The 17,884-nt window shown below is 41.2% G+C and overlaps 1 protein-coding gene across 2 annotated transcripts in view; it reads left to right on the forward strand.

Moving 5' to 3' along the window:
* The window catches only part of NPEPPS (aminopeptidase puromycin sensitive), a 101,551-nt gene that overhangs the window by 14,113 nt on the left and 69,554 nt on the right, over nt 1-17,884 (forward strand). For both annotated transcript variants that reach the window (XM_012451894.2, XM_064367479.1), the window contains exon 2: nt 4,439-4,523. In XM_012451894.2, the coding sequence (XP_012307317.1) occupies nt 4,439-4,523 (85 nt within the window). The remainder of the gene's footprint in view (nt 1-4,438; nt 4,524-17,884) is intronic.

Raw genomic sequence — 17,884 nt, forward strand, 5'->3', positions numbered from 1 at the left:
CACTTACCTGCCTGGGAAGGCATTTGTTTGTGATTTAGAGCATCTGTATTTCTGTTATTTTAGATTTAGAACATTCAAATGTCTGGAAATGAATTTGGAGTTTTTTTTGTTTTTTTTTTTTTTCAGACGGAGTTTCGCTCTTGTTACCCAGGCCGGAGTGCAATGGCGCGATCTCGGCTCACTGCAGCCTCCGCCTCCTGGGTTCAGGCAATTCTCCTGCCTCAGCCTCCTGAGTAGCTGGGATTACAGGCACGCGCCACTGTGCCCAGCTAATTTTTGTATTTTTAGTAGAGACGGGGTTTCACCATGTTGACCAGGATGGTCTCGATCTCTTGACCTCGTGATCCACCCGCCTCGGCCTCCCAAAGTGCTAGGATTACAGGCTTGAGCCACCGCGCCCGGCCAAATTTGGAGTTTTTAAAACAACAAAATAAGTGCATATAAGCAAGGTTATGACCAAACTGAAAAACGCGCAAGAGTTTTAAACAAGCAATTCACAGTGGAAAAGCTTAATGGCGGCATATATATATATATAACATACATATATATATATATGTTTATATATTATATATTATATATATATATATATATATATGTATGTGAGAGAAGATGCATAGTAACCAATGTTATTAGTAATCAGGGAAATTCTAACTAGACCAATGGAGTATCTTTTTAAAAAGAATTTTTTTTTTTAATTTTGAGACAGTTTTGCTCTTGTCACCCAGGTTGGAGTGCAATGGCATGATCTTGGCTCACTGCAACCTCCACTGCCGGGGTTCAAGTGATTCTTCTGCCTCAGCCTCCCAAGTAGCTGGGATATTACAGGCATGTGCCTCCATGCCTCCGTGCCTGGCTAATTTTGTAATTTTTTTTTTTTTTTTCTAGTAGAGATAGGGTTTCACCATGTTGGTCAGGCTGGTGTTGAACTCCTGAACTCAAGTGATCCACTCGCCTCACCCTCCCAAAGTGCTGGGATTACAGGCATGACCCACCATGGCTGGCCAAGACTATCATTTAATACCCATTAGATTGTCAAAAATTTAAAAAATTTTCAGAAAATGCTGAAAGTGGGATTTCTTTATTGTTTGTTGATGGGAATGTCAATCGAAACCACTCTAGAGGATAATTTGGCAGTTCTTGGTAAAGTTGAAGATATATGTCCAACAATCCGGAAAGTCCACTATTAGGTTTCTTTCCCTGGAAAAATTCTCTCATGTGTGCACAGAAAAACATGGACTAAGCTGCTCATTTGTTTGTTTGTTTATGTATTTTTAAAATTTAGAGCCAAGGTCTTGATCTGTCACCCAGCCTAGAGTGCAGTGGCATGATCATAGCTCACTGTAGCTTCAAATTTCTGGGCTTGGGTGATCCTCCTGAGTAGTCGGGACTACAGGCTTGAGCCACCATACCCAGTGAAGATGTTTATTGTAGTTCTATTTTATTTAAGCAAATGAACAACAAAAAGTTATTTAAACAGAGCAGAAGCAACCTTACTTTCATGAAGGGAATGGATAAATAACTCTAGTTAATTCATAGAATGGAATAAATATGACTGTTATAGGAGCTAAAATTAATGAATTAGATCTGCATTAGCATTAGCCTATCTCAAAAACATAATGCTAAATGAAGAAAGCAACTTGCAAAAGGTTATACACGTTTCGTAATTTATGTAAAATTTAAAAACATTGTAAATTCTTAGATATGTAGCAAAAGTACTAATACATGGGAAAGATATACATCAGCTTCAGGATAGTGATTATCTCTGGGGAATGAGGAAGAAGTGAAATGGCTTTTATTATGTATTATTTTTGATATGAGGCAATTAAGACAAAGTCTTAAAAGTTGATTTAAGCTGGGCATGGTGGCTCACGCCTGTAATCCTAGCACTTTGGGAGGCCGAGGTGGGTAGATCACCTGAGGTCAGGAGTTCAAGACCAGCCTGTCCATCATGGAGAAACCCCATCTTAAAAAAAAAAAAAAAAAAAAAAAAGTTGATTTAATTTGGGTGGTGGGTCATTAGCATCTATTACATCTGAAATGTCTCTTTGGGAAAAGAAAATTAAAAGATTTTTATATTAAAAAATATTTAGATTCAAGTTTAGATTTACATTTAAATCTAGGTAAAAAAAATTAAAGAGTTTTATGAAGTTTTGTTTTGTTTCATTTTTGAGACGGTCATCCTCTGTCACCCGGGCTGGAATGCAGTGGCACTATCTGCATTCTCTGCCTCCCAGATTCAAGTGATTCTTGTGCCTCAGCCTCCCAAGTAGCTGGGAGTACAGGCGTGTACCACCATGCTTGGCTAATTTTTGTATTTTGGGTAGAGATAGGGTCTCACTATGTTAGCCAGGATGGTCTTGAACTCCTGTCCTTAAGTGATCTGCCCGCCTCAGCCTCCAAAAGTGCTAGGATTACAGGTGTGAGCCACCATGCTTGGCCCTAAGAGTATTTTATGAATTTTTGACGTAGCTTATAGTATCAGCCTTTTTCCTCTATCCTCACAGAAGGCCTCATAGTGAGTTTGATGTGCAGGTTAAAATATATAATTATTGCAATATGTTGTAAGAAATGTTTCCTAATTAAGATTTTTATGGCCAGGCATGGTGACTCATGCCTATAATCCCAGCACTTTGGGAGGCCGAGGTGAGTGGATCACCTGAGGTCAGGAGTTCGAAACCAGCCTGGCTAACATGGTGAAACCTCATCTCTATCTCTAAAAAAAAAAAAAAGATTTTTATGAAATTAAAAGTAGTTTTATATTTATTTATTTTTTGAGACAGAATCTCACTCTGTCATCCAGGCTGGAGTGCAGTGGTGTGATTTCAGCTCACTGCAATCTCTGCCTCCTGGGTTCAAGCAATTGTCATGCCTCACCCCTGAGTAGCTGGAATTACAGGCCTATGCCACCATGCCTGGCTAACTTTTGTATTCTTTTTTTTTTTTTTTTTGAGATGGAGTTTCACTCTGTTGCCCAGGCTGCAGTGCAGTGGTGTGATCTTGGCCCACTGCAACCTTACTTCGTGGGTTCAAGCAATTCTCCTACCTCAGCATCCTGAGTAGCTGAGACTATAGGCATGCACCACCATGCTGACTAATTTTTTTTTTTTTTTAATTTTTAGTAGAGATGGGGTTTCACCATGTTGACCAGGCTGATCTTGAACTCCTGACCTCAAGTGATCCACCTACCTCAGCCTCCCAAGGTGCTGGGGTTACAGGTTTGAGCCACTGCACCCAGCCTTTATTTATTTTTTTTGTGAGAGTCTCACTCTGTTGTTTAGGCCGGAGGTCAGTGGTATAATCATAGCTCACTGTAACCTTGATTGAACTCCTGGGCTTAAGGGATCCTCTTCCTTCAGCCTCTCCAGTAGTTAGGACTGTTAGTATGTACCATCACACCCACCTAAGTTTTAAATTTTTTTTGTCTCACTATGTTGTCCAAGCTGGTCTTGAATTTTTGACCTCAAGCAATCCGCCTGCCTCAGCCTCCCAAAGTGTTGGGATTACAGGCATGAACCACTGTGCCCAGCCCTTTAATAGTTTAAAATCAAGGTTTAAGTAGAAAAAGTTTTTTTATTTGGCTCATTGGTTAGATGTTAAGTGATATGAAATACTTAAACATTCATTATTGTTTTTAATATAATTTGGAAAATATGAGTTGCTTTGGACTATTAAAACTTTGCCAGGCTCGGTGGCTCACGCCTGTAATCCCAGCACTTTGGGAGGCCAAGGCGCGTGGATCATGAGGTCAAGAGATCAAGACCATCCTGGCCAACACGGCGAAACCCTGTCTCTACTAAAAATACAAAAATTAGCTGGGCATGGTGGCATGCGCCTATGGTCCCAGCTACTCAGGAGGCTGAGGCAGAAGAATCACTTGAACCCAGGAGGTGGAGGTTGCAGTGAGCCGAGGTTGCGCCACTGCATTCCAGCCTAGTGACAGAGCAAGACTCTGTCTCAAAAAAAAAAAACACCAAAAAACTTCATATATTTGTACCATTGATGCATAGATTCTTAGTCTAGGTTTTAGTGAACTTTGGATTTTAAAAAATTGACTGTGATATTAGTCCAAGTCTGTTATTACTATCGTTATCATTATTATTTGAGAGAAACAGAATCTTGCTCAGTTCCCCAGGATGGAGTGCAATAGCGCAATCACAGCTTATAACCCCCTGGGCTCAAGCAGTCTTTCCACTTCAACCTTCTGAGTAGCTGGAACTGTAGGCACACACCACAACACCTGGCTAATTTTGTATTTTTTGTAGAGATGGGGTTTTGCCATGTTGCACAGGCTGGTCTCAAACTCCTGGGCTCAAGCAGGTCTCTTAGCTTAGCCTCCCAAAATGCTGGGATTACAGGTGTGTGCCAACACACCTGGCCAAATTGTATATATTATTAATCTAAACTATTTATGACATTGTTGGTTTTCTTTTCCCCTTAGGTGAGGCAGGCGACTAATCAGATTGTGATGAATTGTGCTGATATTGACATTATTACAGCTTCATATGCACCAGAAGGAGATGAAGGTAAGAGCTGTTTTCCATTTTAATTTGCTGTCTGCATGTGTGTATGTGGGGTGTGTGGGTGTTATGTGTGTGAGAGAGAGACATTATCAGGTTAAGACTTCACTGTTTATTACTTTAGAAATGGGTAAATTCAGCTGGGTGAGGTGGCTCACGCCTGTAATCCCAGCACTTTCGGAGGCCAAGGCAGGCAGATCCCTGAGCCCAGGAGTTTGAGACCAGCCTGGGCAACATGGCGAAACAAAAAACAAACAAACAAACAAACCAAAAAATTAGCTAGGCATAGTGGTGTGTGCTTGCAGTCTCAGCTACTTGGGAGGCTGAGGTGGGAGGATTGATTGAGTCCAGGTGGTTGAGGCTGTAGTGAGCCATGATCTTGCCACTCCACTCCAGCCTGTGCAACAGAGCAAGACCCTGACTCAAAAAAAGAAAAATAAAAAAGGGCAAATGTTTATGGGAAATATTGAATAGTATAACATAACTGTATTATGAAATAAAGTAAATATCACAATTTATTTTATTTTTAAATTTATTTATTTATTTTGAGACAGAGTCTTGCTCTGTCACCCAGGCTGGAGTGCAGTGGCATGATCTCAGCTAATTGCCATCTCCACCTTCTGGGCTTAAGCAATTCTCCCTGCCTCAGCCTCCCAAGCAGCTGGGATTATAGGCACCTGCCACCATGCCCAGATGATTTTTGTTATTTTTAGTAGAGACAGGGTTTTGCCATGTTGGCCAGGCTGGTCTTGAACTCCTGACCTCAGGTGATCTGCCTACCTCCCAAAGTGCTGGGATTACAGGCGTGAGCTACCACACCCAGCCAAATGTTACAATTTAAATTCTACTTCTAAAATTAACTTATGATACTAGGCAAATCACATTTTCATAAGTGTAAAATGAGTATAATATGCATAATAAAGCTGATGAGTTATTTTAAAAAATTAAGTACTTTGAACATGAAAGACTCATCAAGGGTTTTTCTTAAAGATTTTTTTTCTTGTATTAGAGTTTAAATTTGAGATAAGTTATACTCATAATTGGGAGAAAAACATTTGCTTTATGAGACAATATGAAGATTAGAAGCAAGAAAATAGAGTTAGTTATAGGGGAAGAATATGTTAAAAAGAAACATGGTATAGAATGTGGATCTCTGTTAGTGTCTGTAAAATGAGAACTATTTTGGACCTTATAATTTTAGTATGAAAGTCATCCATTTTGACTGGAAATCTTATTCCCATATAAGCTGCTTTTTTTTTTTTTTTTAAGATGGGGTTTCACCATATTGGTCAGGCTGGTCTCAAACTCCTGACCTCAGGTGATCCGCCCACCTCAGCCTCCCAATGTGCTGGGATTACAGGCGTGAGCCACCGTGCCCGGCTATAAGCTGCTTTTAAAAAAGATACCAAGTTTGGCATAAACTCATACAAGTATATCAGTATTGGAGCTGAATTGCTTTTTACTTTTTTTTTTTTTTTTTTTTGAGACAGTCTCGCTCTGTCACCCAGGCTAGGGTACAGTGGCCTGATCTCAACTATGACAACCTTTGTCTCCTGGTCTCAAGCCATCCTCCCACCTTAGCCTTGCAGGCAGCTGACACTACAGGCATGCACCATCGTGCCTGGCTAATATTTGTATTTGTATTTTTTGTAGATATGGGGTCTTACTGTGTTGCCCAGGCTGGTCTTAAACTCCTGGGCTCAAGGGATCTGACCTTTTCAGCCTCCCAACTTGCTGGGATTACAGGCATGAGCCACCACACCTGGTCACGTTTTTACTTTTGATTTCACCTTGACATTCTTTGTCAAAATGGTTTATTGGTTACTTGGAGGCTTCTTTGATATAAAATTTACAAATTTGATCTTTTAACTTACCTTTTATATTTTGATTTCCTTTCTCCTTTACATTATACTGAAAATAAACAAGTTTCATTTTAAGGCCTCATAACATTTATGAATTTTTCTTAAACTATCTTGTCCATAGAAAGTCAAAGTAGTAGCAGTTGAACATACTATTCCCAAGATGTACTTAAGTTCAGTTGATTGTAAATTAGATTAGACTGCTGCAAGAACAGATTCTTTAAATGGACTTGAGTGATTGTCAGCTTTTAAAAAATTGTCTGGTAAATGAAAGAGTGATTATTTAATTTCTTTAACTGTGGAGAAAAATAGAAGTACTTTAGCCAAGTATATCAAAGCAACAAGGCTTTCTTTGTTGCAAGTAGAGAATGTTTAAATTTAATGTATGGTTTTAAAGTGGTATATAGATAGGTAGATTAGTAAAATAAATGTGCACCTTCCAGCTGGCATGGTTTCAGCTCAAGTTTGTTTTTTATCTTCCTTTACTAAAAATGTCAGAAAAGAATTCAGATGACTGAAAAGTTCTGAATATGCATAACTGAATGGTGCTAAGCTCATAATGATCTGTATCTCATGGAAGCCCAGTTGGTGTTCTTACTAAGAGAGTTGGGAGAGAAATGAAAACTTAATGGAAAATAAGATTTGGAGAGAGATTCAGATAAACCATTAAATTTTTTAGATGTATGAGATATTTTCCAGGCTGAATGTAGTGGCTCATGCCTGTAATCCCAGCACTTTGGGAGTCCGAGGCGGGTGGATCACAAGGTCAGGAGTTCAAGACCAGCCTGGCCAAGATAGTGAACCCCATCACTACTAAAAATACAAAAATTAGCTGGGCATGATGGCAGGCGCCTGTAATCCCAGGCGGCTGAGGCAGAGAGAACTGTTTGAACCTGGGAGGCGGAGGCTGCAGTGAGCTGAAATTGCGCCACTGCACTCTTAACTTGGGTGACAGAGCGAGACTCCTTCTCAAAAAAAAAAAAAAAAATTTTTTTTTCAATTTGCTTCAAATGATAAAAATTTAAAAAAACAAAAAAATTTTTTTTTTTCCTTCAGAACTAGCTAAAGTGCATTTCTCAATACTTTTCTCGCACAGCAGCAGGAAAAATCTGGAGTCATGTGTAAACCCATTTAATTTTAGAGTATAAGAGAATGGGAAGTTATATGAGTTTGTTAAAGTTTGGATCAGGGGTGGCTGTGCATGGTGGCTCACGCCTGTAATCCCAGCATTTTGGGAGGCCGAGGTGGGTGGACCACCTGAGGTCAGGAGTTCAAGACCAGCCTGGCCAACATGGTGAAACCCCATCTCTACTAAAAACACAAAAATTAGCTGGGCTTGATGGCAGGTGCCTGTATTTCCAGCTACTCAGGAGGCTGAGGCGGGAGAATTGCTTGAACCTGGGAGGCGGAGGTTGTAGTGAGCTGAGATTGTACCACTGCACTCCAGCCTGGATGACAGAGCAAGACTCCTCTCAAAAAAAAAGATAAAAAAGAAGTTTGGATTGGGAACAGGGATAGATTTGGCCTTACACACACACACACACACACACACACACACACACACACACACACACCCTTAATTTTGCCCTTGGATATGGTAGCATTTCATTATTTTTACCTTATGTGAGGTTATAACATATTTCTTTAGAAACTGGGTGTTATGAATTTGACTGCTATCTCTTTCCAGGGCACTAATAAATGAGTCAATAGGAGAGAGATCATTTTTAAACCCAGCTAATCTCATCTAGTGCCTGTTAATACTTACAATTGCCTCTGCAAGAGTGATTTAGGTATCTGTAGCCACTAAATCTTGGCACTTTAAAAGTAAAATCAGAAAATTATTATTTTTTGAGATGGAGTCTCACTCTGTTGCCCAGGCTGGAGTGCAATGGCATGGTCTCAGCTCACTGCAGCCTCCACCTCCTGGGTTCAAGTGATTCTCCTGCCTCAGTGTTCTGAGTAGCTGGGATTACAGGCATGTGCCACCATGCCTGGCTAGTTTTTGTATTTTTAGTAGAGATGGGGTTTCATCATATTGGCCAGGCTATTTTGGAACTCCTGACCTGTGATCCACCCGCTCGGCCTCCCAAAGTGCTGGGATTACAAGTGTGCAGGTGTGAGCCACAGTGCCTGGCACAGAAAATTATTTTTAAGGCATGATATTGTTGCTTCTTTGTGTAAGTTTTTAGTTGATGAAAAAGGCCATTTTTTGTGATATGTGCAGTCATCCTGAAAGACCTATGGGCATGTGTCTCTCTTTTTTGTTTTTTTTTTGAAAGGGAGTCTCACTCTGTAGCCCAGGCTGGAATGCAATGGCATGATCTTGACTCACTGCAGCCTCCACCTTCTAGGTCCCAGTTCAAGCAGTTCTCCTGCCTCAGCCTCCCAAGTAGCTGGGATTACAGGCATGTGCCACCATGCTCAGCTAATTTTTGTATTTTTAGTAGAGATGGGGTTTCACCATGTTGGCCAGGCTGATCTCAAACTCCTGACCTCAGGTGATCCGCCCACCTTGGCCTCCCAAAGTGCTGGGATTACAGGCATGAGCCACCGCGCTTGGCCAAATTCCTAATTAACATTTTGAGACCATCTAGTCACTGAATAATCTTGGGACTTTTTCTAGAAATAGTAGAACTTGCTTTTTTGTTTGTTTTTAAGAACTTGTTTTAAAATAATCCATAGTAGGCTTTAGATTAACTCCGTTTGAATATTAATTATGTACCCTTTTCTCTTTGCAAAAAAATGAAAGTGATCATTCAAGTAGAAATTAAAGGTTTGTTTCTCATCCCTTCTGTTTAGATTTAGTAACAGCTATACCAGATATAAGCAAATTTTCTAGTAGTTTAGATTTTTGGAATTGTGCCAACTACACATCAAAAGACTATTTAGTTTTATTACAGAAGTCAGCATCAGTTTCTCGTTATAAGACAAGACATTTTTACAGACTTTTCTATTTCTCAGTGGAACTGTACTCTTGACGATCCACTCTTCCCTTTAAGTACTGGTTCCAAAATCTACATTATATTGTGGCTGCTTTATAAACATTTAACATTTTGGTTGATTTAAATCTTGTTGATGTATATACATGAATAATTGGGCTAGAAGCTTTGATTATTGTGAAACTTCAAGTAAATATTGTGTGAAAAAAGACCCTTTCTGTCTCACAAATTCTGCCCCTCAGATCACTGTCTGAATAGTAATTCTTTTGTCTTATATATAATAAATTCCTTTACCTTATATATAATAATAAATTAAGTTTATTATTTATTTGAACTCTTCACCCCTCTAAATATCAAGGTTCTTTTTGCCTAAGGAGTGGTAATTTGTGTCATTCAAGGAGTTTTTATTTAAATACTCATTATCATTATCTTTTTTTCCTTTTTTTCGTTTTTTAATTTATTTTCATTATTATTATTATTATTATTATTTGACACAGAGTTTTACTCTATCATCCAGGCTGGAGTGCAGTGGTGCAATCTTGGCTCACTGCAACCTCCACTACCCAGGTTGAAGCAATTCTCGTGCCTCAGCCTCCCAAGTAGCTGAGATTACAGGTGTGTGCCACCAAACCTAGCTAACTTTTATATCTTTAGTAGAGACAGAGTTTTACCATATTGGCCAGGCTGGTCTCAAACTCCTGACATCAGGTGATCTGGCCACCTTGGCCTCCCAAAGTGCTGGGATTACAGGCTTGAACCACTTCACTCAACCATAAATACTCCTGTTAAAGTGATAGTTTGATAAGTGTGAATACAAGTCTGAAATAGGTTTCTTTGCTTACAAGAAACTATAACTAATTGCAGAGACAATAGTGACAAATGGAATATTTTTCAAACAGAAATAATTTATATAATGTTAACATTAAGACAAACGTCTTTTTTTTTTTTTTTTTTGAGACAGAGTTTTGCTCTTGTTTCCCAGGTTGGAGTGCAGTGGCACGATCTTGGCTTACTGCAACCTCCGCCTCCTGGGTTCAAACGATTCTCCTACCTCAGCCTCCTGAGCAGCTGGGATTACAAGTATGTGCCACCGTGCCTGGCTGATTTTGAATTTTTAGTAGAGATGGGGTTTCTCCATGTTTGTCAGGCTGGTCTTGAACACCAGACTAGGTGATCCGCCCGCCTCGGCCTCCCAAAGTGCTAGGATTACAGGTATGAGCCACCACGCCTGGCTAAGACAAAAATCTTAAGTTTCTAATTTCTGATCTTGTTTGTTTGGATTTCTTTCTTTCTTTTCTTTTTGGAGACTCTATCATCCAGGCTGGAATGTAGTGGCACAGCATGGCTTACTGCAGCCTCCTAGGCTCAAGTGACTCTCCCACCGCAGCCTCCTGAAGAGCTGGGATGGCAGGCATGTACCACCACGCCTGGCTAATTTTTTGATTTTTGTAGAGATGGGGTTTCACCATGTTCCCCAAGCTGGTCTCAAACTCCAAAACTCAAGCAATCCTCATACCTCAGCCTCCCAAAGTGCTGGGATTACAGATGTAAGCCACTGTGCCTGGCCCTTGTTTGGATTTCTACACTTATTTGTGAAATATATTCTGGTTTCTAAGCAAGAAAGATCTGTTCTCAAATAAACAACCCTTAAGTATTGTTAGTTCAAACTGGAGTCAAATAAAGAAATCTTAGCGATAGAGGGAGCAAGTGATAATTACCAGCCCCTTTATTTCGTTTTAGTGCAAATCAGAGATAAAGAACATGAAGTTTGCAATCTGTTTGCATTCTTTCACTTTTACATTTGTTGGCTTTGAATAATTATTGAGGGGCTGTCTGATAAAGAACCTGTGTAGGTTTCCATATGACTATATACAAATATAAAGTATATGAGTATAGAATAGTTTTAAATTTTGTCTTAGTTATGTTTGGTTTTAAAACACTATTTAAATGCCCTTAAGGTGATATAGATTGCTTTAGTGACTGCTGTTTTAGGAAGTTAGTTGGCTTGTTGCTGATAATAGAGGGAATATTTTATCTTCTTTTTAACCTCTGGTTCAGGTTAAGTGCCCAACCAAGTGAAACATTTTTCGTAATATAATATTTAATAATGATAATTATAAAAATAATGATGAGTTTAGTGTTGATACCAGGTACTAAATGCATTACATGTTCATATAGAGAGCAACCCTGGGCACAGAGAGGTTTTTAAATTTACTTTAGGTAATAAAGCTGATAAATGTTACAGCCGGGATTCAAACCCAGGTGGTTTGGATCTAGGGTCCATGTACTTACCACTCTATTGCCTATCATTAATGTAACCACACCATATTACAATTATTTGTGTCATGTCTGTACTGCTTTTCATTGGAATCTTAAGATGCTTGAGGACTGTGAATCGTGATTCATTCTTTTTCATTTGTGGTTTTCCATGGTATCTGACATATAGTAGGGATTTAATAGATATACATTGAATGAAATGAAGAAAATCTAGATAAATGGAGTAAGTCTGTTATACAATAGTTTCTCCTTATTTGTGGAAGACGTGTTCTAAGATCCCCAATGGTATGCCTGAAACCACAGATAACACAAAAACTTATATACACTATATTTTTTCCTATACATACGTACTGTGATGAAATTTAATTTATACATTGAGAATAGTAAGAAATTAACAACAATAGCAAATTAAAAATAGCACCATTAGCCAGGCGCGGTGGCTCACGCCTGTAATCCCAGCACTTCGGGAGTCCGAGACGGGTGGATCACGAAGTCAAGAGATTGAGACCATCTTGGTCAACATGGTGAAACCCCGTCTCTACTAAAAATACAAAAAAAATTAGCTGGGCATGGTGGTGCATGCCTGTAATCCCAGCTACTCAGGAGGCTGAGGCAGGAGAATTGCCTGAACCCAGGAGGCGGAGGTTGCGGTGAGCCGAGATCGCGCCATTGCACTCCAGCCTGGGTAACAAGAGCGAAACTCCGTCTCAAAAAAAAATAGCACCATCATAACAATATACTGTAATAAAAGTTATGTGAATGTTGTGTGCATGTGTCTCTTTTTTTTTTGAGATGTTGCTCTGTTGCCCAGGCTGGAGTGCAGTGGTGCGATCTTGGCTCAGTGCAACCTCTGCCTCCTGGATTCAAAGAGTTCTCTTGCCTCAGCCTCCTGAGTAGCTAGGATTACAGGCATGTGCCACCATGCCTGGCTAATTGTGTGTGTGTGTTGGAGTCTCTGTCGCTCAGGTTGGAGTGCAATGGCTTGATCTTGGCTCACGGCAACCTCCGCCTCCTGGGTGCAAGCAATTCTTCTGCCTCAGCCTCCCAAGTAGCTAGGACTATAGGCGCTTACCACCAAGCCCAGCTAATTTTTGTATTTTTAGTAGAGATGGGGTTTCACCATGTTGGCCAGGCTAGTCTGGAACTCCTGACCTCATAATCTGCCTGCCTCGGCCTTCCTAAGTGCTGGGATTACAGGCGTGAGCCACTGCATCCAGCCTTTTTTTGTATTTTTAGTAGAGATGGGGTTTCATCATGTTGGCCAGGCTGGTCTCCAACTGTTGACTCAAGTGATCTACCTGCCTCGGCCTCCCAATTACAGTATCTTTTTTTTTTTTTAAGACAGCGTTTCATTCTTGTCACCCAGGCTGGAGTGCAATGGCGTGATCTCGGCTCACTGCAACCTCTGCCTCCAGGGTTCAAGCGATTCTCCTGCCCCAGCCTCCAGAGTAGCTGGGACTACAGGCATGCACCACCACACCTGGTTAATTTTTGTATTTTTAGTAGAGACGGTTTCACCATGTTGGCCAAGATGTTCTCAATCTCCTGACCTTGTGATCTGCCCACCTTGGCCTCCCAAAGTGCTGAGATTGGCGTGAGCCACGGCACCTGGCCAATATCTTCTTTTTAAAAAAATTTATTTATTTATTTTTAGAGGCAAGGTCTCACTGTTGCACAGGTTGGAGTGCAGTGGTGCCATCATATCTCACTGCAGCTTCAAACTGCTGGGCTCAAGTGATCCTCCTGCTTCAGTCTCCTAGGTAGCTAGGACTATAGGTGTGCACCAACACACCCAGCTAATTAAAAAATTTTTTTTGTGAGTCCAGTCTGGCTTTATTGCTGAAGTTGGTTTTGAACTCCTGGCCTGAAGCAATCCTCCCACCTCAGCCTCCCAAAGTGCTAGGATTACAGACATGAGCCACTGTGCCTAACCTCTCTCTTTTTTTTTTCTTTGTCTTTTTGTTTTTTCCTTTTTGTGGAGAACAGGGTCTCACTATATTGCCTAGACAAGTCTTGAACTCCGGGCTCAAGCTATCTTCCCGCCTCTGCCTCCCTAAGAGCTGGAGGGTACAGGCGTGAGCCACAGCACCTGGCCAGCCTCTCTTACAGTATCTTATTGTACTGTACTCACCCTTCTTCTTCTTCTTCTTCTTTTTTTTTTTTTTTGAGATGGAGTCTTGCTCTGTCACCCAGGCTGGAATGTGGAGTGCAGCGGCGCCATCTCGGCTCACTGCAACCTCCACCTCCTGGGTTCAAGCCTATTCTCCTGCCTCAGCCTCCTGAGTAGCTGGGATTATAGGTGTGCACCATCATGCCTGGCTAATTTTTTATTTTAGTAAACACAGGATTTCACCATGTTGGTCAGCCTGGTCTCAAACTCTTGACCTCATGGTCCACCTGCCTTAGCCTCCCAAAGTGCTGGGATTACAGGCATGAGACACCACACCCAGCCTTTTTTGTTTGTTTATTTGAGACAGAGCTTCGCTCTGTAGCCCAGGCTGGAGTATAATGGTGCGATTTTGACTCACTGCAACCTCTGCCTCCCAGGTCCTGGTTCAAGCAATTCTCCTGCCTCAGCCTCCTGAGTAGCTGTGATTACAGGCACGCTCCACTGTGCCAGCTAATTTTTGTATTTTTAGTAGAGACAGGGTTTCATCATATTAGACAGGCTGGTCTTGAACTCCTGACCTCGTGATCTGCCCACCTAGACCTACCAAAGTGCTGGGATTACAGGCGTGAGCCTCTGTACTTCTTTGAAGGCCCCTTATTCTTCTTTGACATTTCCAAACTGCCAGCATCACTACTCTTGTGCTTTGGGGCCATTATTAAGTACAATAAAGGTTACTTGAACACAAGCCTTATGATACATTGATAGTCTGATAACTGAGATTGGCTGGTAGGTGACTAAGGGGCTGGTAGCATATATGGCTAGATAGGCCGGACAAAGGGATGATTCATGTTCTGGGCAGGATGGAATGAGAGGGCACAAGATTTCATCATACTACTCAGAACAGCACAGTTTAAAACTTATGAATTGTTTGTTTCTGGAATTTTCCATTTAATATTTTCAGACCGTGTTTGACTCTAGGTAATTGAAACTGTGGAAAGTGAAACCGTGGATAAGGGGGGACTTGTCAGGTCTGCATTTCTTTGTGTGCTCTATCTTATTAACTTTATGGGTAACAAAATTATTTTGTATTTGTGATTATTTTGTCACTAGCTTTAACTTGTATTTTACTTCCCTTTGAAGAATACCATCAAGATATTTACTAATTGTAAAGATTCTTTATAGCATTTTAAATATTAAGAAAATGGAGAGCATAAAAATTGCTGTAAATTATGTAATTTTACATTAAATGGAGAGGAAACACTGATTGCATAATATTGGTAACATTGTAGTATATACTTTTCTTTTTTTTTTTTTTTTGTATATACTGTTCTTAAGTGCTAAGCTGGAAGAGTTAATTGTTCTCCAATGCTTCCTTACTTTTTTTTCAAGGCATTAGTAGAAATTGATGTATTCCTGGTACATGAGGATAAGGAGACTCATAACTGGAGGGTATCAGAGGACTCTCATTGCTCTAGGCCCTACCAGACTGATCCAAGGGCCAAGGAATCATTATGTTGAGAAACCTGTAATCCATGTTTGAGTCTGTCACTCAACACAGTTAGGGAACTCTGCTACAGAGTTTCAAATTAATAGAATTATAAGGGAACTTAGGTAGTAGTCAGTGGTCATTTTATTTACTTATGTCTTCTGTTTTAGTCTTTTCTTTTTCTTTTTTGAGAAGGAGCCTCGCTCTGTCACCCAGACTAGAGTGCAGTGGTGCAGTCTCGGCTTGCTGCAACTTCCACCTCCTGGGTTCAAGCGATTCTCCTGCCTCAGCCTCTGTAGTAGCTGGGACTACAGGTGCGCGCCACCATGCCCGGCTAATTTTTGTATTTTTGGTAGAAATGGGATTTCACCATGTTGGCCAGGCTGGTCTTGAACTCCTGACCTCATGATCCACCTTCCTTGCCTCCAAAAGTGCTGGAATTACAGGCATGAGCCACTGTATCCAGCCTGTTTTACTTTTTTCTTGATCCCGAGATCTTTCTCAGTTTTCTTGCTTTTTTTTCAAAGAACTAACCATTGCTTCGTAGACCTAGTTGACTATTCTTTCCTTATTTCCTTCTATTTCCTTTGGGTTTACTTTGCAAGTTGTTTGTTTATTTGTTTTTGAGACAGAGTTTTGCTTTTGTTGCACAGTCTGAAGTGTAGTGGCACGATCTCAGCTCACCACAACTCTGCCTCCCTGAAACCTCTGCTTCCTGGGTTCAAGTGATTCTCCTGCCTCAGTCTCCCAAGTAGCTGGGATTACAGTCATATACCACCATGTCCAACTAATTTTGTATTTTTAGTAGAGATGGGGTTTCTCCATGTTGGTCAGACTGGTCTTGAACTCCCAACCTCAGGTGATCTGCCAGGATGTGCTGGGATTATAGGCGTGAGCCACCACGTCTGGCAAGTTTTTTTTGGGAGATGGAGTCTTGCTCTGTTGCCCATGCTGGAGTGCAGTGGTGCAATCTTGGCTCACTTCTGCCTTCTGGTTTCAAGCAATTCTCCTGCCTCAGCCTCCCAAATAGGTAGGATTACTGGCATGTGCCACCAGGCCCAGCTATTTTTTATATTTTTAGTAGAGATGGGGTTTTACCATATTGGTCAGGTTGATCTCAAGCTCCTGACGTCAAGTGATCCGCTCGCCTTGGCCTTGAAAAGTGCTGGGATTACAGGCATCAGCCACTGTCACCGTACCTGGTTTACGTTGAAGATTTAAAAAAACTTCTTGGCCGGGCTTAGGGGCTCACGCCTGTAAGCCCAGCACTTTGGGAGGCTGAGATGGGCGGATTGCCTGAGCTCAGGAGTTCAAGACCAGCCTGGGCAACATGGTGAAACCCCGTCTCTGCTAAAACACAAAAAATTAGCCAGGTATGGTGGCGTGCGCCTGTAGTCCCAGCTACCTGGGAGGCTGAGGCAGGAGAATTGCAAGAACCCAGGAGGCAGAGGTTGAAGTGAGCCAAGATGGTGCCACTGCACTCCAGCCTGGGTGACAGAGTGAGACTTGGTCTCAGAAAAAAAAAAAAAAAAAAAAAAACAGCTTATTTAGGCTGATCCCAGTGTAGTGGTGTTTACAACTCATTGATCATAGAGAGTTGCAGACTTTTTATTCCTTCTCCACTCCCACTGCTTCATTGACTACCCTGAAAAAAACAAAAAACAAGCATTAGTCTTGAGATGGATGTTTGGCTTATTACTTTCCAGTCCTTCTTTCTAGTGTATTCATTTAATTTATAAATTTTCATCCTAAAAATGTACTATTTTTAGCTGCATCCCACACTTTCTTTGGTTTGTTTGTTTGGGGGAAATTCTCCAGACTGTAGTTATGGCTATTGTTCCTTGCTGCTGCTTCTTTCCTCTTTTGCTTGATAGCTTTGTGAGAGTACATGTAATGTTGACATACTATAAACTGTACATCTTAAAATATGTAATTTGTTAAGTTTTGTCATAAATGCAAGCAGGATAATGAACATATTCATTACCCCAGAACATTTCCTCATGCTCCTTTGTAATCCTTTTCTCCTCTTGCTCCTTCCCCAGGCAATCACTGATTTGATTCCATGGTTTTTTTCTTTTTGGACAGAGTCTCACTCTGTCATCCAAGCTGGAGTGCAGCGGCACTGTCTCAACTCACTGCTACCTCTACCTTCTGGGTTCAAGCAATTCTCGTGCCTTAGCCTCCCGAATAGCTGGGACTTCAGGTGTGTGCCACCACACCTGGTTAATTTTTTGTGGATTTTTATTTGTATTTATTTTTGAGATGGAGTCTTGCTCTGCTACCCAGGCTGGGGTGCAGTGGCTTGATCTCTGCTTACTGCAACCTCTGCCTCCCAGGTTCAAGCAGTTCTCCTGCCTCAGCCTCCTGAATAGCTGGGATTACAGGCTTGTGCTACCATTCCCGGCTAATTTTTTGTATTTTTAGTAGAAATGGGGTTTCACCATGTTGGCCAGGCTAGTCTTAAACCCCTGACCACAAGTGACCCAGCCGCCTCAGCCTCCCAAAGTGCTGGGATTACAGGCATGAGCCACCACACTTGGCCCATCTCCCTTCCTCCCGTTTTTGTTTTGAGACAGTGTCTCGCTCTGTCACCCTTGCTGGAGTGCAGTGGCAAGATCTCACCTCATTGCAGTTGCCTCCCGCGTTCAAGGGATTCTCCTGTCTCAAACTTCCAAGTAGCTAGGATTACAGGTGCC

Source organism: Aotus nancymaae, unplaced genomic scaffold (assembly GCF_030222135.1).
Source record: "Aotus nancymaae isolate 86718 unplaced genomic scaffold, 86718_ANA_hifiasm-v0.15.2.pri h1tg000072l, whole genome shotgun sequence".
In the NCBI taxonomy this organism is placed as follows: domain Eukaryota; kingdom Metazoa; phylum Chordata; class Mammalia; order Primates; family Aotidae; genus Aotus; species Aotus nancymaae.